The sequence below is a fragment of the Gymnoscopelus microlampas genome, assembly GCF_963454915.1.
Source record: "Gymnoscopelus microlampas genome assembly, chromosome: 7".
Lineage (NCBI taxonomy): Eukaryota > Metazoa > Chordata > Actinopteri > Myctophiformes > Myctophidae > Gymnoscopelus > Gymnoscopelus microlampas.
The window spans coordinates 35,131,410-35,159,102 of record NC_139944.1 but is presented as its reverse complement, the minus strand read 5'-3'; the positions used below and the strand labels follow the sequence as shown (position 1 = coordinate 35,159,102).

Genomic DNA, 27,693 nt, shown 5'->3' with positions numbered 1-27,693 from the left:
GATTTGCAAAAATATGTTTCCATGTGATTTTTGCTGTTCAGACTTGATTGAGATCTGGTTCCAATCTGGATAGGCCAAAAATTGCAGTTCATATTTGACTCCTGGTTCCTCCTCAGACAATTTGCGCAGCTTACCTGTGACCCTAATCTCAATGCTGTTGGTGTCTTGGCCAACAACGTTTTTGATAATAATGGTGTAGATTCCGCTATCTGTACGTTCTGCGGAAGGAATCAAAAGCTGGGATGCACCATCAGCATTGCTGATGGTCACCTTTTTGGATACAGGCAGTGCATCTTTCAGCCAAATTACATCAGGCCAAGGGGAAGCCTGTGGAAAATGTGAAAACATGACCTTTAAAAAAGTTCTTGGAATCTGTAATGTCTGTAGGCGTGCAACAGTTAATCGAACAAATTGATTTAATCAATGATAAAAAATTGCAGATTTTCTAAATTAGCAAAAAATAACAGATCACAGGCTCACAACATATCATGATGCAACGCGTTGTGAGCGTAGATCAACTATTTGTCCAATTTTTTATGGCACCATTGTATGACGAGTATAAAATTATCGCTAATCAATTTAGTCGATTATAAAAAAATCTATTCGATTTTTTCTGCATTGATCTTTGTCTATCTATCTCATATATATACTGTGTGTGTGTGTGTGTGTGTGTGTGTGTGTGTGTGTGTGTGTGTGTGTGTGTGTGTATATTTTTTTTAAATATATAATATTTTTTTATATATATATATATATAAATATATATAATATATATATATATAATATATATATATATATATATATATATATATATATATATATATATATATATATATATATATATATATATATATATATAAATATAAATAAATAAAATAGCCCTCACAAAACATCACTAAGTAAATGATCAATGTTTTCAGCCCAAATTTCCAGTTGGGTTTCCATAGATTCTTTACCTCAAAGTTAATGGCGAATCGTGCAGAATTCCCTGCTTTCACCACCATGAAGCTTTTGATGTTGAGCTCAGTGAAACGTGGCCTCACTGCATGAAGACACATTCATACACTTTAAGGAAAGGTACATGTATGTTTGTGGCTCATAGGAAAACAAACTACAAAATCAGGCCTAGGGTATTATGCCCCTTAAAGCAAATAAAAGTGTTGATCTTGTAGTGTCTGTACCTAGAAAATATTATAGAATTACATTATTTTTTTTACACCATTCATGCTTGATTTAATTTTCTTACCAGGAGGAGGCATTGCTAGGATGTAGTTATCCAGGTCCTGTGGAGGACCCTCTCCTCCTTCATTTGCGGCAACAACTCTCACCCAGTACATATTCAGAGACTTCAAGCCTTTCACTGTCATGGTGGTACTGATGACAGCATTCACATTGCTACGTTCCCACTCTGGGTCTTCCGCAGGCCTGATTTCCACAAAGTATCCCTTGGCTTCATCGTGAACTTTAGCTTCCTCCTTGGGTTTGGTCCAAGAGAGGGTCAAGGTGGTGTAACTGGAGTCTGTCACCTTTAGGTCAATAACATGACCAGGAGGATCTGTAATGTATGAATCATGTTTAGTGTTAACCACAGAATATACTTTGTTATATGACAGTTTTTTACAATATGGACATGCTCAGAATGGTGATGCCAGCTTGAACATGTTAGCCAGGCATGCATGACAATATTTTCACACTAAAAGATAACCGATAATTATGATGAAATAAATTATGATAAAATAAACAGTGGCCTACTTTTGGGGTCCCTGGCAAACACAAACTCAGATGGGGGGCTGAATTCACCAGCTCCTGAGCCATTAATTGCCGCCACACGAAATTCATACTCCATGCCCTCGACCACATCTTTGCAACCACATCCTTTTTCTGTGTAGAGAAAATTATAGTAAAAAACAAAACAAAGTTTAATCGAAAAACATGAAGAAATGCAAAAAAGGAATAACAGGAGAAAACATGTTGCATATTACATTCATCATTGTGTTGTGATAATTGGGTGTAAAATGAAATTACCTTTGATCATTTCACCCGGTGGGTTTACTGCTCCCCACAGATTGCTGCCCTTCTTGCGTTTCTCCAGATTGTATCCCACAATGTTGGTTCCTCCTGTATTGGTAGGAGGATTCCAAGAAAGATTGATACAGTTCTTGAAAGCGCTAACCACTTTGGGCAAAGCGGGAGGTCCAGGGTATGCTGTCAACACAAACACAAGATTGTTATTTGTAAATGTGGACCCATAGTTAGCTTAAATGTACTCAATTCAATTTGTTGGAAAACATTTAGAATCTCAACGTTGTACATTCATTCTAGAAGCTAATCTTGGGATAGTTCACTTGGCATAATTAAATACTGTTGAATGAAGATTGATCAATTTACCTTTTGTACCAGCTTGAACATCCTCAGTTTCGTACAACTCACTGTCACCCATTTCAGTCTCAACCTTGATGCGATAAGTATACCTCCTGCCATGGTCCACATCAGTGTCCCTGTACTTGGCCACAGGACCAATTGGGCCCAATTGCTTCCAAGTGTTCCGGCCCACCTGATTACGCGAGAGAATGTAGTTGTCTATCTTGCAGCCACCTGCATCCTTTGGTGGCTTCCACTTGATTTCGACTGCATTAGAAGAACCCTCAACTACCTCCAAAGGTCCCATTGGTGGGGTGGGTTTATCTGTAAAAAAAAAGAAAAAATAAGTTAAATCATACTTATTATCTAATGTTAGTTCAAATAATAAATAAAATAAAGTGAATGCTTGCGGAAAAAAATGTTATTTTAACCACATTAACCCTAGCGTCCTTATTCTAGGGCGAACATTAGCAGATCTAGAATCTCACTATCGGTGACGATATTTGACGTAGTGTGAGAAAAGGAGGGGGCCTAATATAGACCCCTGGGGGACTCCGGTCAATGGAATATATAGAGTTTAAGTGGTTAAACCACTTCAGAAAATAGCTATACTGTACACTGTATCTGCTATTTTCGAACTTTTGTAAAAAAAAAAAAAAAAAAAACAATGAACCAGGTTGAAATTATTTCACCCTTCAGATATTTCTGATAGCCTTGCACGTCTTGACTATACCTACCAAGTACAATAAGCTCGCTGAAGGCCTCCATGGTGCCAAACTCATTCTTGAGTTTAAACTTCACTTCGCCACTGTCCTTGCGCTGCAGTTTGCTGAGCAGCAGGCGGCTGCAGCCGTCTGTGTTCTCAATTTGGATTTTTGATTCTTCAGAAAGCTCATTTCCATCTATGTACCACTGAACCTTTATAGGTTCCCGTCCAACATAAGACACTTTGAAAGTTCCCCGTTGACCCTTTTTCACCATTACAGGCTTTTTAAATTCTTCCAGGTCCTCAGCATCAAATCTAGGTGGATCTGGAACACAATGATAGATGGACACTTTGATTAATACAATATATACTGTAATCAATATTACACAGTAATCATCAATGAATATCTATCTATCTATCTATCTATCTATCTATCTATCTATCTATCTATCTATCTATCTATCTATCTATCTATCTATCTATCTATCTATCTATCTCATCTATCTATCTCAATCAATCATTTTGGTACCTTCAACAGCAATGTCAGCCTCAGACTTCCGTCCATCAATCTCAAAGCGATATTTTCCAGCATGTTCCTCTGTAATGTTTTGGATTTTCAGTCTTTGGAAGCATCCTTCTTTAGAAATTATTATGTCGTCAGAGGCCTTAATCTGTGCAAAGAACGCATACAAACGTTTACATAAATCAACCAATTCGACTTTGTCCATAATAATCACATCTGAAATATATTATGACATGAATTGATATCACATTATAAACCATATGTAAATGATAAGCTTGTGAAAGTGAACACTGATACAGTACACGTGCTACAAACAATATGTGAAATACCACCAAATGAAAAGAAAGGGATGAAAAAAAACATATCAAACAATTGTGCAACAGAAATTGTCAGCAAATTCTGATTAACATTACATCTCTAAAAGTGGAAATGTAAAAACAACAATCTGCAATAAATTGCATGAACAAAGTAATATAGTGCCTTTAAATTGAGGCCGTTGGAAAATGAATTGTAAAATCAAGACATTTTTACTTACTTCTTCTCCATCCTTGGACCAGACTCCCTCACAATCTTCACGGCTCAGTTTACACTCAAGCTCTGCTGTTTCCCCAATATTGGCTTTGCAGTCAGACAGTATAGCATTAAAATGAACTCCTGGGTCTGGGGATTTATAAAGACAATGAGTTAGAGGGTGGACACTTTGAGTTTCACAACTTGATCTTGGTTTTTCCAATTTCTGAGACATGAATTGTACTGCATTTGTTAAAGTAAATACACAAGTGTTATATCAAATGAACACACTGTATGCATGCACTGTATGTTTGTATACGCATAGTATAGCTTTTATCAATTGGTGATTACTTTTCAAACTGTATTTGCTATATTGTGGGTCTGTTTGTGGCTATTGGCAATGTTTTCCAAGTTTTCCAAATAGCATACAGTATTTACTATCTAAAGATCTAATTATTTAAGAGTGTATGTGAATAAAACAACTGATGGTCTGTGCCCGCCCCCCCTAAGTGAATTCATTAAAAGTAAGCCTGAAAGAGGAATCAGTACTAGAGCAACCATTCGAGGAGATTGTGAAGTGCCGCACCGGCAAACAACTTTCGCTCAAAATGTCCTCTCAGTACAGGGTTGTGTAGCATGGAATGGCCTTCCTCTACGTATAAGGGATTGTGCTACATTTCCATCTTTTAAATTCAATGTGAAAAGATGGTTGCTTGAAAACCAAAGCTGCAACCATTTGTGATCATGTTTTAGGTTTTAGGCTATGTAATGTTATGTAAATGTATTCCACCGTTTGTCTGTCTGTTTTTCTGATTTTATGTTTTGTGTGAGGACTGCGGATGAAAATTAGCATCTTTGCTAAATCCGGTGTATTTACAGTACGTTCATGTGACGTTCATTAATATGCTCTGTCCTGTCTAAATAAACAAATAAAGTAAAATGTGTTCATTGCTGGGAGGCGAGAAATTCACTCAGCATCTTACTGTATCTTTATTAAGTAGTTTAAAATAGGCTTTTAAAGTTAATTATCCACCCAGTAAAATTTAACTAAACTACTATACTACAGAAATAATTTCCTCCAATTCATTTGTTTCAATTGTATGCTCAGAAAAGCTTCTACACAGCACGCAACCTTTTTCCATCTCTTACCAACAACAGGTTCTTCGACCACTGGTTTCTTGACCTTCTTGCGACGTTTAATTTTTTTTGCAGCTGGTACTGCACCTTCACCACCTTCCCCTGTTAGTAATATTAAAACCAAATACATGAAACAATATTAATCAACTGTATATTAATGCATTTTGCAACTTCTAGGGACTTTGAATGTCCGCATCAACCTTCTTAGGTTTCCGATGCCAATTTAAGTAATTTACTGTAATATGGAGTATAGTATGGTCTCACTAATTGATGAATATCAATTATACATCCTCATCTACGCCCTCACCACCTTCTCCCCCAGCTCCGCCTGCTCCGACTGCACCACCTTCTCCACCTGCACCACCTTCTCCCCCAGCTCCGCCTGCACCACCTGCACCTCCAGCTCCACCTGCTCCTTCTCCTTTACATAATACATTAACGTGAATAAAGCAACATATCCATTATAAAAATGAAACATGTTCTGACAAACGGGGCAAAAAATATAACTTCCTTGGCGAAGGTAATACTATTACACCCTAAATCAATCTGGGAACCCATAGTCAAAAAAGGGAAAAAACAGCGCCCTCTGCTGTTTTTTTCCTTTGAATTTGACTCTGGAGGGACCTCCCAATAGAATGTGGATAACAGGATGTTGGCCGTTAGGTCCGCGTATCTTTGTTTACATTCCTAACATTCTAACGTTCCAACGTTCAAACACCAGGATGAATTGATATCTTACCTGCTGCCGTTGCGTCTGCAGCTCCCTCTTTCTTCTCTGCTCCCTCGGCCCCTTCTGCTGCCGGGGCTTCAGCCTCATCATCCGTTACTTCTTCATATTCATCCTCATCTCCGCCCGCACCACCTTCCCCTCCAGCTCCGCCTGCACCACCTTCTCCCCCAGCTCCGCCTGCACCACCTTCTCCACCTGCACCCCCGGCTCCTCCTGCTCCTTCTCCTCCGGCTCCACCTGCACCGCCAGTTCCACCTGCTCCTTCTCCTCCAGCTCCGCCCGCACCACCTGCTCCTTCTCCCCCAGCTCCACCCGCACCACCGTCTCCTCCAGCTCCACCCGCACCGCCTTCTCCTCCGGCTCCACCTGCACCACCTGCTCCTCCGGCTGCGCCTGCGCCTGCACCACCTTTTCCTTTTGCCGCTTCTCCTTTAGTTCCTTTGGCTTCTCTGGCTCCTTTGGCTCCACCTTCTCCACCAGCCCCGCCTGCACCTTCTCCAGCTCCACCTGCACCCGCACCTCCAGCTCCACCAGTGCCTTTACCTGCACCCTTAGCACCTTTACCAGCACCTTTACCAGGACCACCAGGACCACCATCACCGCCAGCACCACCAGCACCTGCTGCACCTCCAGCAGCAGCAGCAGCGATTTTAGCTTTCTTCGCAGCTGCGGCATCAGCTTCCTTCTGTGCCTTAGCGGCAGCCGCGGCTGCGGTTCTGGCTTCAACGGCTGCCTTTGCGGCAACTTCTGCCTCTGCACGGGCGACTGCGTCTGCAGCTTCTTTCTCGATTTGAGCCTTTTTGGCAGCTTCTCGCTTTTCCTCCATTTCTTTTTGGTATCTCTCGTTCTGTTCGTTTGCTATTTTCACCAAATCTGCCTCACTACAGTTGCCACCGCCAGCCATTGTAGTTTTGCGAGCTACCTTCTTCCCCTTGTTGGCAGGGTCAACTACAGAAAATGTTTTAGACACTGATTAGACATCAGATTGAAATAAAATGTTACATACTTATAATTTATCAAAAACGTGGACAAGATAAGAAGATAAAAGCCCACATAAAAGTATATACATATGTAAAGTATTAACTAATGTATTAATTCAAAAACAATATATTATTTTACCAAACATTTAGAGGTGTGAAAATCTGTCAAAACTTTTAAGCCCAATTTCTCATCAATTTACAGAAGAAAAAAAGCATCTCAAAGCTGTAGTTCTAAAGATCTTTGGTCAATATAAGCAAGAGATAGCAAATTTGTTTAGGAAAAGAGAAGAAAACTAAATTCACATGTCAAAAATAGCCAATCTTCAAGCATTGTGAGCTTGTAGATGAAGTAAAAAAGGGGTTTTAAGAATAATTATGAACACAAATTGGCTTGGGGTAGCAGCAACTCAATCACAACACCTTTCGTGTATCTTACCGTCTACTACAAGCCAGGCGCTACAGGATTTGATTCCAGCGACGGCTGCATAGATGCCAGCATCCAAAGGCATACAATCCTTTACGATCAGCTTGTGGATGAGCTTGTCGTCAGATACAGTGATTTCAAATTTTTCATCATTTGACAATGGTGCGTTCTTGAGACACCATTTGATGTCATTCATAGGTGCAGATAAAACACATTGAAAGAGAGCGTCTTCCCTTTCTTGTGCCTTCACCTCCTGTATTTTGGCAGCAAAATCAACCTGTGGTACTGTGCGGTAAAAACACAGATGGGGAAGGGGAGACGGGTAGAGAGCAAGTATTGAATTATTAAGTTACGTAACCCCTAACTAGCTGTCAGAATCAACTTTATTGTTACATCACATGTTTACAGATGTTAAGACGTCGGTGAAATTTGTTTTTGTGCGAGCTCCATCGTTTTTGTTGTTTCCATAAATGGGTGGGGCGGGGGCGGTGGCTGGGGGGGGGGGGGGCAGGTAGAGCAAATGTTACATGCAGGAGTAGCATCTAATTATGCAATGAACATTGATTTTCTTTTTAAAATAAATTTAGGGCTGGATTCAGAGTTGAGATAGGTACAGTTAATACCACCATATCAAATTGTACGCGAGTAGTGTGGGATATGTTTTTCCCAAAAGTGAGCCTTGTTTTTGGTTTCTGAAATATTTACCCAGGAAAACACGTGTCTGTCTTCTTACTTAAAGATGATTACAGTGATGTTAAAGGGGAAGGAAGGCCACTCATTTTCAACATTGAACTATGTCTTTAATACACCTTAGAGCTGTTGTGTGGAAATAAGAAAAAAGTCCCCCCCCCCCCCTCTATGTTGCCTAGAACTGGATTATTGAACACAGAACGGGGGGGGCTTTTTTCTTATTTCCATACAACAGCTCTAAGGTGTATTAAAGACATAGTTCAATGTTGAAAATGAGTGGTCTACCCCTTTAACTCATTCACTGCCACTGACGTAAAAAACATATTTTTTTCCAATTACCAAATCTGCCACCGACGTAAAAAACGTAATTTTGCAAAAGATTTTTTTTAAAACAAGATCTCACGTTCCTTCATCTCTCGCAGTGACACATTTCATTGTAGCACACCCGGATACGGAAATACGTCAAATCGAAGATTTTCGGTTCCGTCCGCTTCCGGTTTAGGTCCTCCTCTAAAATGGTCTTTTATCGGCTTTGCATTTCTCCGCCGTGGAATGCTGTTTAGCGACGCTGTTTTGAAACTGCTGCTACTGCAAAATGGAATGTCGCCGATTGAAAATGTCTTCTCTGGGCTCTCTCTCAACTACCCCGTGTGTCTACAAACAGTTGAACACGCGATCATAAGGGATTTAGCGAGGTCTGTGGCGAGGTGGAAAAAGTAAGTGATTCGACCGTTTACATGGCGATACATGGTGTTTTTACACTGGGCTGGAGAAGAGAGACTCCGCCCCGATCGGAATGTTTGTTGTTTGAGCGGCGTGCACGGCTTTTTTACGGCATGACTCTGTAGGAGGCAAGCCATCTACAAATGTGTCTCTCTGTCGCAAACCGCTGAACTGGTCAGGGCCAAATTTCCCATGCATCAAAACAGCAAATGATATCTATTCTCATTATCTGATATTGAGCAATGCTATTCAGTAACTCACCTTTAAAATCTGTGGAGAACACATTGACACCCTCAACATCAACAGAGTAGAGTCCTGCGTCCTCTGAACTGAGTCCTTTGATGCTGAACACATACTTATTCCCAACTCTTTTCAAGTTGTGCTTCCTGCCGTCATCATTTTCTGCGGTAAGGGGAACCATGACACCGTCCTGCAGAATGTACAATGACATTTAAAGCCCGATCCGGAATTATTGCAAACATTACCAACATAAATAAAAAACAAACAAAAATATAGCAAATTACAGTTGAAAAATGATTGATCTTTAGTCATTTTAGTCCTGAGTGACCATACAATGTCTCCACTACTAGGTTTAAAAGAAATATATATTGTGTGTGGTGGGGCTACCTTTCTGTTTATGTTCACTAATTGGGTATTTCTCTCTCTCTCTCTCTCTCTCTCTCTCTCTCTCTCTCTCTCTCTCTCTCTCTCTCTCTCTCTCACACACACACAGATAATATCAATAGATAGATATACATAGTCAGAACCTTACCTTATAGAGAAAAATTCTGCTAGTAGGGTCCTTAAGATCCATGTCCAGCTCAATTGTTGCACAGTCATCATCATTGACCTCGATAGGTTTCAGTGTACTGATATGTGAAATAAACTACAGCAGGAGCATATAGAAAAAAAGACATTTCACACACACACACACACACACACACACACACACACACACACTTGTAAAGCAGTATGCTCAAAGTACTTCCACTCATACAAAGCAAACTAGATCTAAATAGCTGTAAATTATTTCATAACGGATCCTGTGTGTTTCATTAAAAAATTGTGACATCAAGTTTATAGCAGCAAGAGCAGTATTTATGCTACTTTTAAGGGCATAGATATAAATTACAGTCAAACACTGTTCTACACAACATACAATCACTAATACTTTAGGTCGAACTAACTCCTTGCCAAACAATGGGACCATAGGATGAGAATAGCTTCATACCTGTGCTACCTCCTCCTCTCTCTCCCTTTTCATTTCTTGAAGTCTCTTCAGCATGCCACGGAAGTCTGTGACACCATATTCCACACAGATGCCTTCATAGTCTTTCTTATCAGCGCTAATCAGGATCTCCCAAACCTTTTCAGAATTCTCCATTGGCTTTGAAGTTTCACGTGTGCCGTCATCATTACTGCAGTAGGACACACGTTTTAGAATGCATACAGTACTTACATGCTTCACAGTGTTGTCCAGACTCTCCTCAATAAGCACTTATAAGGGGAAAAAAATATTAGACTTGACTTGACCAAGTTCCGTTAGTTAACAATGTTTCCTCTTACCGCTTTTTCAAAAGACTTTTGTACTCTATGGGCTCTGGGGAATTGAAAAAAGAAAGAAAAGAAAGAAAGATGGAAAGAAAGAAATCTGTTAGAGGAAGTGAATACCCTGCCCTTGTAGCTTCTTGGTTTAATAACAGCATTGACAGCAGACCATACAGTTAGTCATAGCAATACTCTAGGCCAATTACTTTAGGTAATTGGTCCTCTGCCATAACATTTAAATTATGTAAGTATTATTTTGACTAGTAAACATATAATAGAAACAATATTACCATCTTGTCCCTTCTGTTCCCTCGACTTATGGAATCCAACTGTAAACAAAGATTAAGGTTCTATAATGTATACACCATGACTAATCTCAGAAAGTCAAGATAATAAATGATTGAAACAGCACTTTATTTCCTACCCTGAATAATATTCAAGTTGACTGTGCAAACTGCCCGTCCATATTCATTTGTTGCAAAACATTTGTAGGTGTCTGCATCCTCAAGAGCAAGGCTTGGGAACTTTGAACAAATACAATGACAAATGTAATGCCAATAGAAACAGTTTAGACGTCAGTATGATTACAAAATGTCATGATTCCACACTTTAAGACTTACCTCAAGTGTATGTTCTTGAGTTTCCACAGAATACTTTTGCACGCATAAGTCAGGGTGAAAGACTATTTCTTCATTTGCTCTGGCCCAGGTAACAGTGGGTGTTGGATCACCCACTATTTTGGCTTTAAAAACCCCATATTTACCTGAGATAAAAGCATTTTATTAGTGACAAACTAATCCATTGCCACATTTTCAGTAATGATGACATACAGTAGGCACTGCATGCATTATATCTGAAATAGTTTGGTAATCTAAATAAAGAGAACAACTTACTTCTAGTAATATTTGTGATGGTTATATATATATATATATATATATATATATATATATATATATATATATATATATATATATATATATATATATATATATATATATATATATATATATATATATATATATTGTTTATATGGGTTTGTTTGTTTGCTGCATTGTATTATATTTTGTACCCATGAGACAGACTGGCTCCAGTTTAAATGCTAGCACGTCACCTCCAAGTTAGGAAAGTTATTTTTTCCTCAGGTCAAATAAGGACTAAGCATGTTCATGGGTGAGGAAAAGAAGGTCATCAACATCGTAAATTGTGTCATTCTACATTTCCCATCTGTGGGGAGTGTGGAAGGTGAAACATATCTTCAGCAAGAGTGGCATTTCACCTGCTCCCCCCTCTCATCACATGCCTCATCACATGCCTTGTCACTGCTGTCACATGTAGTTAATCTTTCTTTAGCAAGTTACCTATGAAAAATATAAATCGCTTGCTTTTGACAGATATGATATGGCTCATATTTCTGTCTTCGTAATATCATGATTCTGCAAGTGCACGTTACTCTCATGCCATAGTGAAACCACACAGATAGAAAACACATTCATTTCCCCCATAGAGATTTCTGAAATATATTATTTATACAAATTATTTTAAGCCTGGAACCAAGCCATTCAGGCTTCTAGTGAATCATAACCATAAAACATTTGATTCTGTGTCAAAAAATATTTGATATATATTTTCTAAAACGGCGCGTCGTGCCTCACTACGCCTCTCAGCCGTTATAAAATACAAGGTAAATTGCGACCTCTTGTGGCTTATTGCTTTAATATACTATATTTAATACAACATTTTTTTGCGTTTTCAAATATTTTTTGAAACAGAATAAAAAATGTTTTAGTTATGATTAACCAGGAGCCTGGATGGCTTGGTTCCAGGCTTAAAATAATTGATATAAATATTTTGGGAAATCTCTTTTGGAAAGATTATCTGTGGCACCACAAAATGGCCACCACTGCTGTGCCCTATAGCGGAAACGAGTAGGCCTACATTAGGATAATGTTTCCCAAACAGTATGTACTGTATAATGGTCAAAGCGGTATCTGTATGATGCTGCAGTTATTGTCATTGGAATTTTGTTGTCGCCTCTGTTCTTTGTAAAACGTGTGTATGGGAATAATCAAGCATTTTCTTCTGGGCATTTTATTTGGAGACTTACCCTCTTGAATGGTCAAGGCGATGGGTTTGCGGGTGAAGTCTGGAGTGGACTTTCCTTCTGGAATTTCCTCAATAAACTGTGTGATCATCACACCGGGCATCTTTGATTTCTTCCTGATGCCTGATCAAATATATAAAACATGCCAAGAATTAGAAATGCCAAAAATGTACATTACCGATCAGTCAAAAATAAATTGTTAATTAAAAGCTATTACTGTTAACCTATCATAATCTACTTAAGGGGTCACATACAGTAGCACATTTTTGTGGTACAAGAAAATGCTACTGCTTTGTACCCGAGCTTCAAAAATTACAGTCTGTAAAATGAAAGCAGTCCGTGTCAAAAAATCCAGGGTGAAATAAATGACCTTGTGCCACTGGCAACAGATTTTTTTTTTTACTTCAAGTAGTACAGCAAAGTACACAATACTATGGAAAAAGTGAATACTCAGAGGTCAACATCTACAGTAATTGGTCGACTACAGCCAACTCTGAGGGCCAGCTCAGCTTATTTCAGCTTTTTTCGTCTTTTGTCATGGACAAGGCTTCGATTTTACCCACTGTAATTATTTCAAAACGTTGACATAAAGCTGTACTTTGTGCTATACAACAATTGACTGTGTAACAGTTCTCAGGGGTGTAGCAACAATTTTCTAGGCCCAAATCAGTCTCTATTGGTCCCCTTCCCATCTGTTGAAAATCTTTGAAAACTTTTACAAACCCGTAAGTCAACACAGGACGAGAAGGTTATTAGTACTTATTGTACTAATAAGCCTACACATTACAGACTGTCTCAAGAATATATGTTATTTATATTTATAAGAATATAAATAACATTGAAGATGACACATACAACATTTTGAGGTAAACTGTAACAGTGTCACATGTATTATACTGCAGCTACTGTACAATAACAGAGGGCAACCTCTGACATTGTAGGTTAGACAATAGTAGTATGTCTGTTAGATCAGCGAAGAGGTAGCAAGTGAATCCAACTTTAAATCTAGTTTTAGTTACTGCTAGTTTTAACTTTATATACATCCAATGGCAAACTAATCTGTATAAAGTCATAGATTTAATAACTAAAAAAATACATTAAAAAAACCTGACAAACAAAATTATCAGCTAATCACAGTATGGCTGACTATCTTTCCAGGCCATGGGCTCTAGAGTTTTGGGCCATGGGATCTAAACTCTTTTCTTTTCTTTTCTTTACCATTATGCAAATCAGCAAGCAACTTGCTCAGACTGCAAGCAATCTAGCCAACCATACAAACGCCGTTATTAGCTTAAAGCAGTCTTAAACTATCAACAAGCTCACCTTTCGATTGTCTTTATATGTTTTCCCTCATTCTCTCTAATTCCTTACTTGATTAAATTTTTTGGTACCCTGACTTAGCTTTAATCTAGGATAAGGGCATATTAGCATGAAAGCCATGTCATTTAGCATGCACCATCCTGCAGTAAGCGCAGTTAACCATGGAGGTACTGTAAACCATGTAAAAACATTTCCATCTTAATAAGGGGGACAGAGTGCCTCAAGTGCCTCATGACACTAACTAAGACATTTTTCGCCAATGCAAACGCTTAAGACCAACGACCAGGCCTTTTGACGGCCCACCTACCTGGGGCCCTGGGTAGGCAGTTCCACTATTCCCCCCACAACAACACCCCTGACAGTTCTCTTTTTAAACCAACTCTCCATTTAGGGAGCATGTTACTTGATCTACATTAACAAGTAACCCCATTGCTCTCAACAATACAATTATACCTAATGACAAAAAAGCACCAATTCATCGTTGAACTTGATGATGAAGGTCACCGATGCCACAACAATGATAGGTCTGATCACCAGACGGCCTACAGGAGAGAGGTCAACAACCTGACACAGTGCAATCAACCTATCGCTTAACGTTGACAAGACCAAGGAGCTGATCATGGACTACATGAATAAAGGAGAGAGGCTGGACCCCATCTACATCCACGGTGGAGAGAGTCAGTAGCTCCTTGGCGTTCAGCCGTTCACATCACTGAGGACCACGCCTGGGACGAGCACACCAGCAGCTCTTCCGCCTCAGGAATTGGGCCAAAGATCCTACGGGCCTACTACATGTTGCATTACAGTTGATGTGAACTTCCCTCCATCCAGGATATATACACCGGTCGTTGTATCAGTAAAGACCATAGGATTATCAAAGACCCCAACCATGGACTGTTTCAGCTGCTACAGTACCATCTGGCAAGCAGCAAGCAATCTGGCCTACCACAACCTCAAGGCCCGGACCAGCAGTCTCCGGGACAGCAACCAGGCATATGAACTTGCCTGTGTGCCTCACACACACACACACACACACACACACACACACACACACACACACACACACACACACACACAGACACACAAACACACAGACACACAGACACACAGACACACAGACACACACACACACACACACACACACACACACACACACACACACACACACACACACACACACACACACACACACTTGTGCACATTTATTAAGACAAGATCTACACACATACGACATAATACACATTATATTGTCTTAACATCCGACACACACAGACACCGAACATTTTATATTTGTACATATAAATATACACAAACGTACATACATAATGTACATAATGTATGTACACGCACGCACATACGCATGCATGTGCGTGCTCGGGCGCACATACTGTACACACACACACACACACACACACACACACACACACACACACACACACACAGACGTATTTTACTGCTATTTCTATTTACACACACAAACACACACACATGCATATATATATATATATATGTACAGTATGCATATATATATATATCACTACTATTTCTATTTACCGTATTTATTTTATTTATTTATTTTATTTTCAGTTTTTATTGTTGAGGAGCCGGAACCCAATAATTTTACTCTTATACTGGGATATAACAATAATGAACACAATATCAGGAACAGGTACACTTTGATCAAGTGTACCATGATAAACTGCAATGATACTTGAAAAACAGGATATTACTGACTGACTGCCAACTGAATACTTTTGTCCTACTGGGTGTTATACTGTAGGGCTCAGTACACTGGCAAGATTCAAAGATTTAATGCCTTTGGTGCATACACAAAATCTCAGGTTTTATCCTCAAAATCTAGGCTAGGGGGATGCTACTGACCTGGAACACAAGCAGATATACTGTGTTTCTGATAACATTGTAGGTGAGAAATAGGCCATGGAGTTTACCATTTACAATGGTTAATGTTTTAATCGTTACGTTTTTTAACGATGTTCGGTACAAATCCATTTCATAACATTTCTAGATGCGGACATTGTCAATTCAAAATAGTCTTATTTAATTTTATTGTCAAGTACTATGTGCATTGTCCTAATAGTTTATCACTGAATCCCATCCTGTCTGTATGCAACTCAAGTCTTTAGGTGTGGCCATCACACCGCGACTCAAGCTCTCTTTTGTCGGCGCAACTGCCTTGTTTGCAAGTATAAAAAGTCACCACAATCACAGGGTTATGTGAAATATGGATCAATTGCAAACTGATGGTCCATGGTTTTCATCTTCCGGTTTTGACTTTGCACTAACCTGATACTCTTTGGACCATAATGTGGTTATTTCGGTCTGGGCGGTGGAACTGCCTGGTCATAAAACTGCCTAGGCTGTATATCTGCTTGCTCCAGATCGGCAGCCTACCCTTATAGGAGTAAGCTGACTGCTTTAGGGTCCCAATGCATTGTGAGGAATCTGTATATAAAGGTTAAACATAAACTACACCTGCTGGACCTGGATTTCTGTATTGTACAGGGTTTGTGGATACTCAGTACATCAACAGCTCTAAGACACACGAGACGTAACTTCCTATGTAGATCACTTATGAACACAAACCACACAAGCAGTTTCTTCTGCACTTTACCTGTTATACTGCCATCAAATGATCAGGACCCTGTAAAATATGCTACTACATGGCAAAGAATATTATAGTAGTATAGGATCGATGGTAGAGTGATATAATCATAGTTCTTCTTTGATTATATCGGTTGTATACACCCCTAAAAGCAGTTCAGTTCAGTACAGTTCAGCCACATTTGTTACAAATGATTGGGAAATCAAGGGAAATTGAAAATGTTCAATCAGCCTCATGGTGGCGCTATAACAGGCCGATTTGTGTTTTTACCTATAACTGCACCGATCTGTGTAAGACTTTGTATGTATGCACGCTCCCTAGAGGTCAAGGAAAAACCTTTGCCCTGCATTTTTCACATCTGCCTTTTATAGCCCAGGAGGCCGACTTATGTTTGTAAAACACATTATTTTATATTACTCCTTCCAAATTTATCCAAATTTCACGCAAATCGGTACACATGATCTCTATAGTCATTTGATCAAGACGGATGTGTTTGATTTTTCATATTCCATCCAGATTGGCTAAGATTGACATCTAAAGTTTGCATTATTGGCTTGTTTTGAACAAAATTCTGCAAATCATGAACGCACCGTCCGATTGCGGTCAAACTTTGCACGCACATTCACACTATGTTGAGGAACAAATGCCACCCTTTAACTGTTATAGCGCCACCAGCAGGTCTAATTTAGCAAAACAAATGTTTTTAACAACACCCTTTTCACATTGGCCTATTATAGCGCAACCAGGAGGCCACAATAGCACTTTTTCTAGTTTTCTATCAATTACACACCCCATGAAGCATTGAATTCATGGAGTTTTTTGTTTTTGTCACATTCCTAAGCCAATAATTTGATGACCGGCGGTCTCTCCGGTAGGAAACTCAAAGAGTCTCCTTTGAGTCTCCTACCGGATACATTAGCATCTTTCCGCCGGTAATCAAATTATTGGTTTAGGAATGCGACAAAAAACGAAAAATATCCATGAATTCAATGCTTCATAGGGTGTGTAATTGATAGAAAATAAGTCCTTTTCTGGGTGAACTACTCCTTTAAACTTTAGCTAGATTAAACTAATAGCAAGTTGAAGATGTAGCTAAAAAATGTAGCTACATGAGTTGAAACTTGGCTGCTCAACAAGAGGATATTTGGCCACCCAGAGTTGCAGAAGGAGTGAGTTGCCGGCAACGCCACGTCTGATGCCGCTGCCGGAGAATGCACTCGCTATCCCTCCAGAGTTGAGACTCAGAGGCACTCACTGAGTTGAAACTGGGCCAGATGGCCACTCACTGTTTGGCCACCCAGAGTTGAACCTCGGCCACCCACTGAGTTCAAACTCAACCAAAGAGAATTGAAACTTGGAGTGGAGGCGGGGGTTCACTTATTGATGTCTGAGGGAAGATTCTAGATTCAGGATTATTTCAAAGAAGCATGCCATTTTCAATTATGTAAAATGATTGTTGTTTCTTTTATATCCCATACAGGAATAAGAGGATGTGGGGGTTTCAGCTCCTCAACATTGTAACAAAAATAGAAGAGTGTCACATTAGTCCATGGCTTTTATCAAATACAGACAAATTGAAAGACAGCTTCTAATCTACAGTATAGAGGCAGCCTACAGTCCATATTGTTTATTCGAACGTAGGAAAAGAACGTCTTCTAGGATCTTGTCGTTGATCATCTCAGTGGTGAAAGAATAAACTTCAGGCATTAAAATGCCTCAAGAGAGCAAAAGATGTAGCAAAGCACCTAGCTTGAAAGGACCAATACGCTAAACTTAGAATGTCAAGAGGATGGCCACAGCTCTCGTTTCACCAAAGCATAAAAAAATATGTCCCAGAAAGCTCCTAAGTTAACCCAACAGAGCTATCGTGTGTGTGTGTGTGTGTGTGTGTGTGTGTGTGTGTGTGTGTGTGTGTGTGTGTGTGTGTGTGTGTGTGTGTGTGTGTGTGTGTGTGTGTGTGTGTGTGTGTGTGTGTGTGTGTGTGTGTGTGTGTGTGTGTGTGTGTGCGCGTGCGTGCGAGAAATAATTCAAAGTAGCCATGTCAGTCATGGCCTAGACAAATAGACTGAACTGTGCCAAGGCAAGGGGAAAATCACAGAGAATGTGAACGCTGCAATCCAGAGGCATTTTCCCATTGAACTACAGGGGTGAATACATTGTGGCAATCGGCCACTGTATCCTCTGCTTACAGCTTTCACTGCTGTAATTACAACTTTGTTGGAACATGTCACAAACAGATGCATCTGTTGTGAAGCTGAAAGTGTAGTCATCTATTCCAGATGACCACTTTCAAAAATGATGGAAAGCATATAATCCATCATTCATGCAACGCAGCCACCAAAGAAGCATGCATTTTTAAATGAGATGTAAAATGATTGTTGTTTCGTTTTGTTTGTTTGTTTTTCTGTTCCCATACCTCTTTCTTCGGGGTACGCTCCGTCAGACGCGTCGACTTAACACACGCAACATGACGGCAGGAGAGGAAACAGGACAGGAAAATATTAATCCTGACAAAAGCACCACGGTAGCTTAGGAACTTTGACAGGATTATGGACACAAAGACACATACAGTACAGCAGTGGCTCTTAAGGTTTTTTGTTGTGTCAAGGACCTCCAAATTGATATGTATCTGGCCGCGGACCCCCATCTGAAAATGTTCTGTGCCAGGGTTCCCCAGAAGAGAGGATTTGTGTTGAAAAAATTCAAAATTGTTAAAAAATGTAGATATATTTTCTTTTTTTTTTTAAATAGCAGATGTACAAGCTCACAGCGTGGTGAGAAGTGACGCGCTGTGAGCTTGTACATCTTCTATTTTTTAATAGCCAACGTATTTAAGTGGTTAGAATGATTGTGATGCTATGTTAACTGCTTTTGTTTGCTGGGGACCCCCTGGAACCCCCCCAAGGACCTCTGGGGGTCCCCGGGCCCCACTTTGAGAACCACTGTAGTACAGTACACACAAACCTATTTTTACACATTTACGGATAATACACAGTAGACTTGAAACGTTGGAAAGACATCAGACAAATCACAGTCACAGTAAACAAACAGACAAACAGACAAAATATGTCTTGTGTTAGATGTGCATTTTGTGCAACCGGGGATGAGACGGTGGTGATTGGTGGTATAAGATCCTTAAGGCCTTTAGTCATTGTCCACAGAGTCATCTGAATTGTGACGGTGGTGCACTCCACTTGTTCATCAGGAGGGGGGGGGGGGGGGGTCTTGCATCTCTTCATTGGTGATTTTTGTGATGAGCCACAAGCAATCGTTTCTTCCTTATAGACATTCCAGGCTTCAAGATATTATAGTCAAATTATCTTACTGCAATAATAATTTATTATAACATTTTGCTAATCAAATTTTTAGAATTTCCAACTTGTTTCATGTCAGTAAAAATGGCAGAGAATTGTATTAAAACATTACCTAAGGTATGTGTACTGCACAAAATATTTTTTGCTGGTGTCCTGCTGGAGTCGCCATGTTTGTTTTACAGAGTATTTTCACGTGCACACTATTGATGTGAGCACCCCTCCGTCACTAATGGCTCTGGCCAATACAGCCCACTTCTAACCACTTTTCGCTTCAACATTCCCCAGCGAGCCTGGGATGGGATAGGAGGGTTATATGAAGCAAGTGGAAAATGTAAAACTAAATTAACTGTCGATGCAGTAAGCTAATTAGACTAGAATAAATCAACTCCTCCACGCTGCACCCAGCATGGCTGTGTGTTACAACGAACACAATTGGCCTAGTTCATGGATGGGAAGCCAGCCCAGCAGGGGAGGACATTCTCTGTCACTGCAGTAACGACTCCTATACAGGGTTGGTCAGGGCACCTGTTTAGCAGCAGGCAGAATTGGGAAGTATGTTTTCCTCCGTTACTCCCTCTGTCAGGTGAAAAGTAGCAGCACGTGGTTGTCTACACCCTCCCTCAGCACCAACTCAAGGGGTTGGCAATGATGCAGATATACACATGGGGGGGAATTGGCATGCCAATTAAATTAGGGAGAAAAATAGAGAAAAAACTGGTTTGTGCCTCCAACCACATCAAAATGTTTTGTTTGTTTTCCCTGCATTTTGTTTTTCTTGAGGTCATTATAAATGGGGGTTCTGGAAAAAAAAAGTTTTTCACTTGTCATTTCAATATATAGTTGATATATCTTCATACAGAATCTTGAGGTGATATTCAGGATGAGTCTCTCTTTGTCATGTTTTATCGTTCTTGTTGTACGAATTTGATCTTGCTCTTCTTCAACAGCAGTTACACTTCATTCAAGTGAATCCTCCATTGTGCCTCCGGCTTGGCCGGGCACTCAACAAACATAATTGGCTGCATTCAAGGTTGGGAAGCTGGTCAGGGAGGGGATCTGTCACTGCACTAGTGCCTCCTACAGGTTGGCAAGGGTGTCTGTTCTGCCGGTAGAAGAACTAGATCAGGTGAAAAGAGCTTATGTACACCCTCCAACATTCCCAGCTGTAGTGGTTAGTAGTGACGGACTACACGTGTGGGGGAAATTGGCAAAAAAAAAGTGTTGTCTTGAGGTCATTATAAATTATCTTCTGGGAGGGGTTTTGAAGATTCATTATTCTTAAATTGGCTTTCACTTGACACAAAACAAATGGTGACGATTGTCTTCAAGTGGCTTGCAGAGGTGGTTGGTGCTCTACCAAACTCGATGAAAAATCTTGGTTATGAAGTTACTTGAAAGAAATGTGTGGTTTCAAGACACTTTTCGCAATCAATCAATGTACTCACAATTTACACTTTTTTAAATATATCTTCTGTGTATGTTGTGTGCACTATAAGTGTGTGTCATGACAGCCTCACCCCACCCTTGATTGACAGAGCCAGAGAGGACAGCCGCCATGCTTCACTTACCCGCCTGCCCTGCGGCAGTTTGGTCGGAGATCTTTGACCTTTTCCACATCTTGGTATCCTCTTGAGCTCTGCTGACTCACAAAGCCCTGTAGTGTGCCAAGAAAGGTGAAAGAAGATATTTCTATTAGAATATGCATGTATGAATAACATCATCAGAAAAGATTAAGAATCTGATTTGTTCTTTTTTTATTATGGATTTTAAAGCTTGTAATAAGCTTGCTCTCAAAGTATTACTATAACAAATCTATTGCAGTCGTTCCCAGACGTTTCCTGATCAGGGCCCACTTGAAAATCATAAAAATGTTCATGGCCCACCCATCTGTCCACGTACAGTAATCAGCTGCTTGTTGACTGTTGTGATAAGTGGTCAGATGCATGTTTATTTTAATAATCAATCAAGCTTTGTATTCAGGTTTATATCAATGGAACTAACAGCGTACTATTTATCGGTATCACAATGAAAACTAATTTTGGAAAGTTGTATTTATTTTATGTTGGTGTTATATCATCAATAGAGTCTTAGAGTTTTGCCAATTATTTGGGAACCCAGTCAACCCACTTGCAATATCCTCACGGCCCACAGGTTGGGAACCACTTAGCAATCTGACAACTATTCATTCCAGATGCTCATGTGATATTTTTATTTTTACAGATGGTAAAGCATTGATGTCACTCTGTTTCTCCGGTGTAGTTTCCCTAATCGGTCAGTAAGAGGCAGCATCTGGTGCCATTTGTCTGTCTGCCTTGAACCCAAATACTGGACGAATGCCCACTTTAGGAATGTGATCACGTTTCCATTTGGCTGAGAGACGTGTAGAGGTTGTCTCAAATGCAAATAGCAGTGCTATTACTTTTCAGTTGATCTGTAGCACTGTATGATAGTGTTACAACATCATAGTCAAAATAACTACTTGACTGATTAGGTTCATACATATAATGTGTTTCTTACCCTGGGGTCTGGGTTAAAAAAACGTACTCAAGACAAACAACAAAATCCCCAGCAAAGATTTTTTAAAGAAATGAGATAACACAATAACTGTCTGTATGATTTCACCACTCCCACACATTCCCTATAGCCATGCCCTGTCTTGATTCCAGTGGGAGGCTGGCAAAGTTAATCTTGGGGGGTTTAATGGAATTGTGTCAGATTGAAAGATTGGCTGCTTTTATACGACTGAACTGGAAACAAGGACAACACCTTAAGGGCAACATTGTCAAGACAAAGTAAACAACCATTTTCTATCTGAAAGTGCTGCAGTGTTATCAAAAAAACATATTTGCGCAGTAAGTTGGAGTAATATTGCTAGTGTACAAAAGTGCAATTTTGAATTGAAATGAAATGGTAACATGTTACTTAGCAGTAACATGTTACAATGAATTCTATATAGCACCCATCAGGTATAATCTAAAAGAGATTGTCAACTACTGGAAGTAGGAGTGCAACAGTTAATTGGACTATCAATTTAATTGATTCATTGAAAAATAATCACAAACAAAAATAGCAAAACAAAAAATGCTATTTTTGTGCAACACCATTGTACGGCAAAATATAAAATAGGGCTTGTGTAGTTAATCACACTAATTGAGTTAGTCAATTATGATATAAATTAGATTTTTTTCTCATTGTTGATTGATATCCAGATTGGATTTTTATGCGATAGAATAATAAAAAAGATAATTGATAGTTGCAGCATTAGAATTAAGGAATAGAAGAACCTGACATGACACTTTTTTGCGTTTTCATTCTTTATTCAGACAGACACAGGAAATGTGGAGAGCAGGGGAAAGACCCACAGCCAAAGGTCCGATCGGCCGGGAATCGATCCGGGGTCACGCTGTAGAAGGCATTCTTTGCCCATGTGGTATCATGTGCCTTAAGGGTTCAGCTATCTGGTCGCCCCACAACATGAGACTTTTTAACTATTTTAAGTGTTAGCCTCTTTATATGAGAGGTCACATTCACCACTTCATGGAAGTTCAAACCATTGGTATTTATGGTTCTTGTAAAATTTGACCTAATGCAACTCAAGTTCTGGGTCTTTAACCTCCCATTGGATTGTTTTTAAGTGGGCGTGGTTATGAAAAGCAATGATTTATTTTTTCTGTTCTTATACCTCTACATTTTCAGAAAATGAAGTAGGGGTGAAAATGTAAGTACTGTACTACTTCTGTGTGACTAGCACTGCTTACAGCGTGTGTTTTTTCTTCATATAAATACTATTAAATGCTGAATGATTAACAATATATTATTTTTTAATAATGCAAATGTAGGATAATGTATTAGCATCCCTGCATTTGAATCAAGAAGTGACTTTAAATCGCATCACCACATTAGGCCATCTGTTGTTATGCATAGTTATAGTTGCATGGAAATCATCACTCATGCTTATCTCTTACAATGTTTTATTGACATTACTAATAGTATTTGAATTTGAATAGGGAATTCATCATGTATTTAGTCTGCCATGACTCAAAATGTTAACCCTAACTAAACGATTGTTGCACGCAGGAGTGTGAGGATGTTTTGCTTGGATTAAAATGGGCTGTTTAGGATGTCGAGGCACAGTTTGGGGACTAATATCGTAAAAAAAAAAAAATACATGATTGAAAGACTTCCAAAATTCTGCAATTTATGTTATTTGGAGAAAACAACATCGGATCAGTGCTGCAAAGAATACATACATTACTTATTGTAAACTTTTAATGCACGTGTCACAACTGATTTAGGAAGTTCTAAATCGTAAATTGAATATGCATATGCTGGTTTTGTGAAGGTGAAATACAATGGCTCTATTTAGTTTACAAGGAAGCTTCCTATACTGTAGGTAGTTGTTTTTGTTGATTTGTTTTAGGAAATCTAGCTGTGTGCACATACTGTCTCATTACATTAGGACGCATATACATCCTAGTTAGGTTCAAGACAACCTGGGAAGTAGTGGGAACCCATTCGGTAAAGAAAAGGAAGAAAAAATACTTTCTTTGTTTTTGCTGAATGACTGAATCTGTCTGTTTTTTTTATGATTTATATCATTCTCTCAACCTTAGCCCCAGCTATCGGTAAGATACATAAGGAATTTTCCTACTTAAGTACCAGGTGATAGGAAGCTTCCTTGCCTATTGGACACAGACATTCTGTAATGTATATCTATCAAATGCGGAAATTACAACTACACAGCATTGTGTTAGTTAAGAATGAATTTTTCTCCTCAAAATGTGCATGTGTTTTAAAAGTCTTTTCACGTCCTCTGGGAGTTGTAGTGATCATACACGCAGACACATCTTCAAATTGGGATGTTTTAATTTTAGCTGTACACATGCTTATGCCCATGTCCCCAAAGGAACTGGGCTCCGGCACTGGTCTTGGCTCAGGGCAAGACCTTGAAAGTGAACTACTTAACACATATGGTAAGAGCAAATCAGCCTGCAACAAGAGATGATGTCTGGGCAGGGGGCCTTTCAGTTTTCTCGCAGTACTTCCCTCCCACTGAATAGTGCAGCTGAAAAGACTAGTTATTAGCTCATTACTTTTACACTTGGTTGAGGAGCTCAGACGAATCTCATCCGTTTTAATTAACACCTGCTGTGGGCCTGTGTGGACAAATTCACTGTCAATATATCCACATTATGTGCACTGGCCATTATCCCAAAGATTTCACAAATAAGTGCTGCAGAGCTTATAAAGGGAAACATTTATGTCGCAGTGAGTAATAAGACCCATTCTTCATAACATGATTATATGCTGTCAGGACGTGGGCTGCCTGACACCACTGGCAAGTGATTATTACTCTCCAACACAAAAGGCAGACTGTCTTGAAAAGTGTTTGATTGAAAATTGACAGGGAGCAGTGTTGAATATTTATTTTCTCTTTTCTCTTCTTTTTTTCAGTCAAAGAATATTTATTTTCTCTTTTCACTTCTTTTTTTCAGTCAAAGTAATTCCTTTAGAGGGTTTAGGCTATTTGCAGTCTCTACTGGTATTATGCATTCTAAAATACCGTCTTTCTCTTTTGAGCTTCTGTTGACATTAATATCACTGAACTATGATCCGTCCACACAATTATATTGTATGGAAGAAGGGTAACAATGACTCAGAGGAAATTTACTTTTTTTTATTTTACTTTTTTATTTGTATGATGACAAGCATTACAGGAAAGGTTTTAATTGCTATACATTTCCCGTCGTGACTACTGTGAGTTCTGAATACAGTGTCGTGCTAATAACTCCATTCATTACTCGAGCATGGCATGAGGATATGACCTGATGGATTTTAATTGTGATTGCTGGCTACAGTACACCGGCATGTTAGATGTGAGACCATTATGCTTCAAAAGTGGATATCACACTAGGACAGCTTCTCCTTTCAAATGATGAAATAACAGTAAAGAATGAATCAGGTGCCTGTGCGGTCCTTTGAAGATGCCTGAGATGCAGAGCGGCGAACAAACACATCTTGCTTAATGCCTTACAAGTGCTAGACATTTGAGCAATTCAGCCCTCCAGCAGCACAGATGACTGCACCACTGACCATGTTCTCTTGAAATGGCATCTGCTGGGTTCTCAAATGTCCCTTACTGCAATTCTCCGCACGTCAATGACTCCAACAGAGTGTACAAGACAGAATGTATCTTCTGCTGTGCATAACTCACACAAAACTGGTTCTGATGACAAGGCCTTAGCACTTATTTAGCAACAAAATGAGGGCTAATAGCGCTTCTTCTTGGTGGATTTGGCCATTAATTTCAATGAAGACAGCTGCCAAGTTGATGTATTATTATGTCATACGAAGTATGTGAGGGAAACCAAACACTTACCTACATCATACTGGGCAGCGTGCCATTTTTCTATTGATGTGCATGTTTGATGCTACGTTCTGTTTGAACCCCTTCACCTTTTCTCTTCTAGTCGCAGCACTTACAGACACAGCCATTCAAAACATCTGCCATACAGACAAGGCATGGTGCATTGAACAGCAGTATGTTGTGATGCGACAGCGGACAGTGCCTCAGTGGGACTGTGTGTTGACTTTCAGTATACCGCAGTACGAATAGCCCAACTAAAATGGCTGCATCTCTAAATGTGTCTAGTTGATACGTTGTTTACTTTCAGGTCAACAGCTAGACATTCGTACATTTAGGACATATGATGGGTAGAGAGAGAAATCCAAATGCTCTTTTTTTCCTCTTTTTTTAAATACAGCCATTTCCTTTTAGGGAATACTCTAAATCTTGGGCCACATATTGATTTGACACCTACATCTAAAGTTAGCACCCTACAACCTCACAGCTATATGACCTCACGGCTGTGATCCAGCCTCACAGACTCCACACAGTGAAATTCTAACCGAGAACCCTGCATGCCTAACTAAACTGATTGCATGCACCGCTGCCAAATCAGCAGGTCTTCTAAGGCAGTGGTTCTTAAACCTTTTAATTTCAAGAACCCCCATAATTGTATGATTCCATTTGTACACTCTCAGAGTTACAGATCTGTAAGGGTCCATTTGGAACCCCCTCAAGGAAACGTGAGGGTCCCTGGACCCCACTTTGAGAGCCACTGTTCTATGGCACACACTTTATCACTAAAACATTTATAATCTACTGTTCTCTGTAACTAAACCTAGCTACAGTAAACACTATAAGACACAAAACAACAAGCAGGAAAAACATGTAATAAACATGTACAAGAAAAACATATAATATAATGTGTATGTACAATGTACACTTACATATCTATTACAGCAATAGACTTGATTGACTGGTTTACTAGCCCACTCATGCACCTGCTGCTACATACAGTACAGTAATACTGCTGCATTTGCCCTCCTTGTGGACAAATCCATTATTGACAAACAATTTTGACACACTTATATTGTTTGCTCCCACCCCCCTCTTTTTCACTCCCATTCTTATAGAGGAATGGAGGACAAACCTACCTGTATACAGTCCCCAGTGCTCTCAGCTCTGTTCCTTTCAGGCGGCAAGTCTGGCACCACTGATACTTGAGTGCCTTGCTCCTAATTTCAGGCAAGGTAATAAATCCTCCACGCAATCTGTGAGCCTGATCCTGCTTTGCTGCCTAGACCCGGTGACTGCTGAAAACAGTTAAGGCTTTTTTGTATTTGTGGTCACTGCAAACACATTGGAGGTTGGGTGGGCGGTGTAAGGGAGGGGGGGGGGGGGTGCACCACCATCAAGGATAGGGGTGGGGGTGAGGAGGGGGTCAAATACAGGGTGGAGGGGTTACAGGGTGGAGGGGTTAAAATACGGTCTAAAGAACTAGACTGTTGTAGCGGCCGATCATTTGTTCCCATAAAGCACACGTGATGACACCAATGAACAGAAAGCATGTGCTTGATGTGGGCATGCCCATGCACCAAGTCTAAATGTGACTTTGTTGTTTTCATGAGTGTTGCGCGCAAACATCAGTAGCATTTACAAA

At 39.7% G+C, this 27,693-nt stretch overlaps 1 protein-coding gene across 1 annotated transcript in view; it reads right to left on the bottom strand.

Moving 5' to 3' along the window:
• The window catches only part of LOC311049737 (immunoglobulin-like and fibronectin type III domain-containing protein 1), a 30,042-nt gene extending 2,709 nt beyond the window's left edge, over window positions 1-27,333 (bottom strand). Inside the window, exons 1-23 of the mRNA XM_084063548.1 lie at window positions 27,188-27,333; window positions 21,256-21,341; window positions 18,790-18,825; window positions 12,434-12,553; window positions 10,950-11,092; window positions 10,754-10,853; window positions 10,620-10,658; window positions 10,348-10,381; window positions 10,013-10,199; window positions 9,554-9,667; window positions 9,043-9,211; window positions 7,381-7,653; window positions 5,974-6,912; window positions 5,247-5,336; window positions 4,123-4,247; window positions 3,594-3,735; window positions 3,096-3,389; window positions 2,386-2,682; window positions 2,023-2,202; window positions 1,750-1,878; window positions 1,244-1,552; window positions 954-1,039; window positions 135-327 (exon numbers count right to left, since the gene is read on the bottom strand). Coding sequence (XP_083919674.1) covers window positions 135-327; window positions 954-1,039; window positions 1,244-1,552; window positions 1,750-1,878; window positions 2,023-2,202; window positions 2,386-2,682; window positions 3,096-3,389; window positions 3,594-3,735; window positions 4,123-4,247; window positions 5,247-5,336; window positions 5,974-6,912; window positions 7,381-7,653; window positions 9,043-9,211; window positions 9,554-9,667; window positions 10,013-10,199; window positions 10,348-10,381; window positions 10,620-10,658; window positions 10,754-10,853; window positions 10,950-11,092; window positions 12,434-12,553; window positions 18,790-18,825; window positions 21,256-21,304 — 4,048 coding nt within the window. The 5' untranslated portion in view covers window positions 21,305-21,341; window positions 27,188-27,333. The remainder of the gene's footprint in view (window positions 1-134; window positions 328-953; window positions 1,040-1,243; window positions 1,553-1,749; window positions 1,879-2,022; window positions 2,203-2,385; window positions 2,683-3,095; window positions 3,390-3,593; window positions 3,736-4,122; window positions 4,248-5,246; window positions 5,337-5,973; window positions 6,913-7,380; window positions 7,654-9,042; window positions 9,212-9,553; window positions 9,668-10,012; window positions 10,200-10,347; window positions 10,382-10,619; window positions 10,659-10,753; window positions 10,854-10,949; window positions 11,093-12,433; window positions 12,554-18,789; window positions 18,826-21,255; window positions 21,342-27,187) is intronic.
• Window positions 27,334-27,693: the final 360 nt, after the last annotated feature.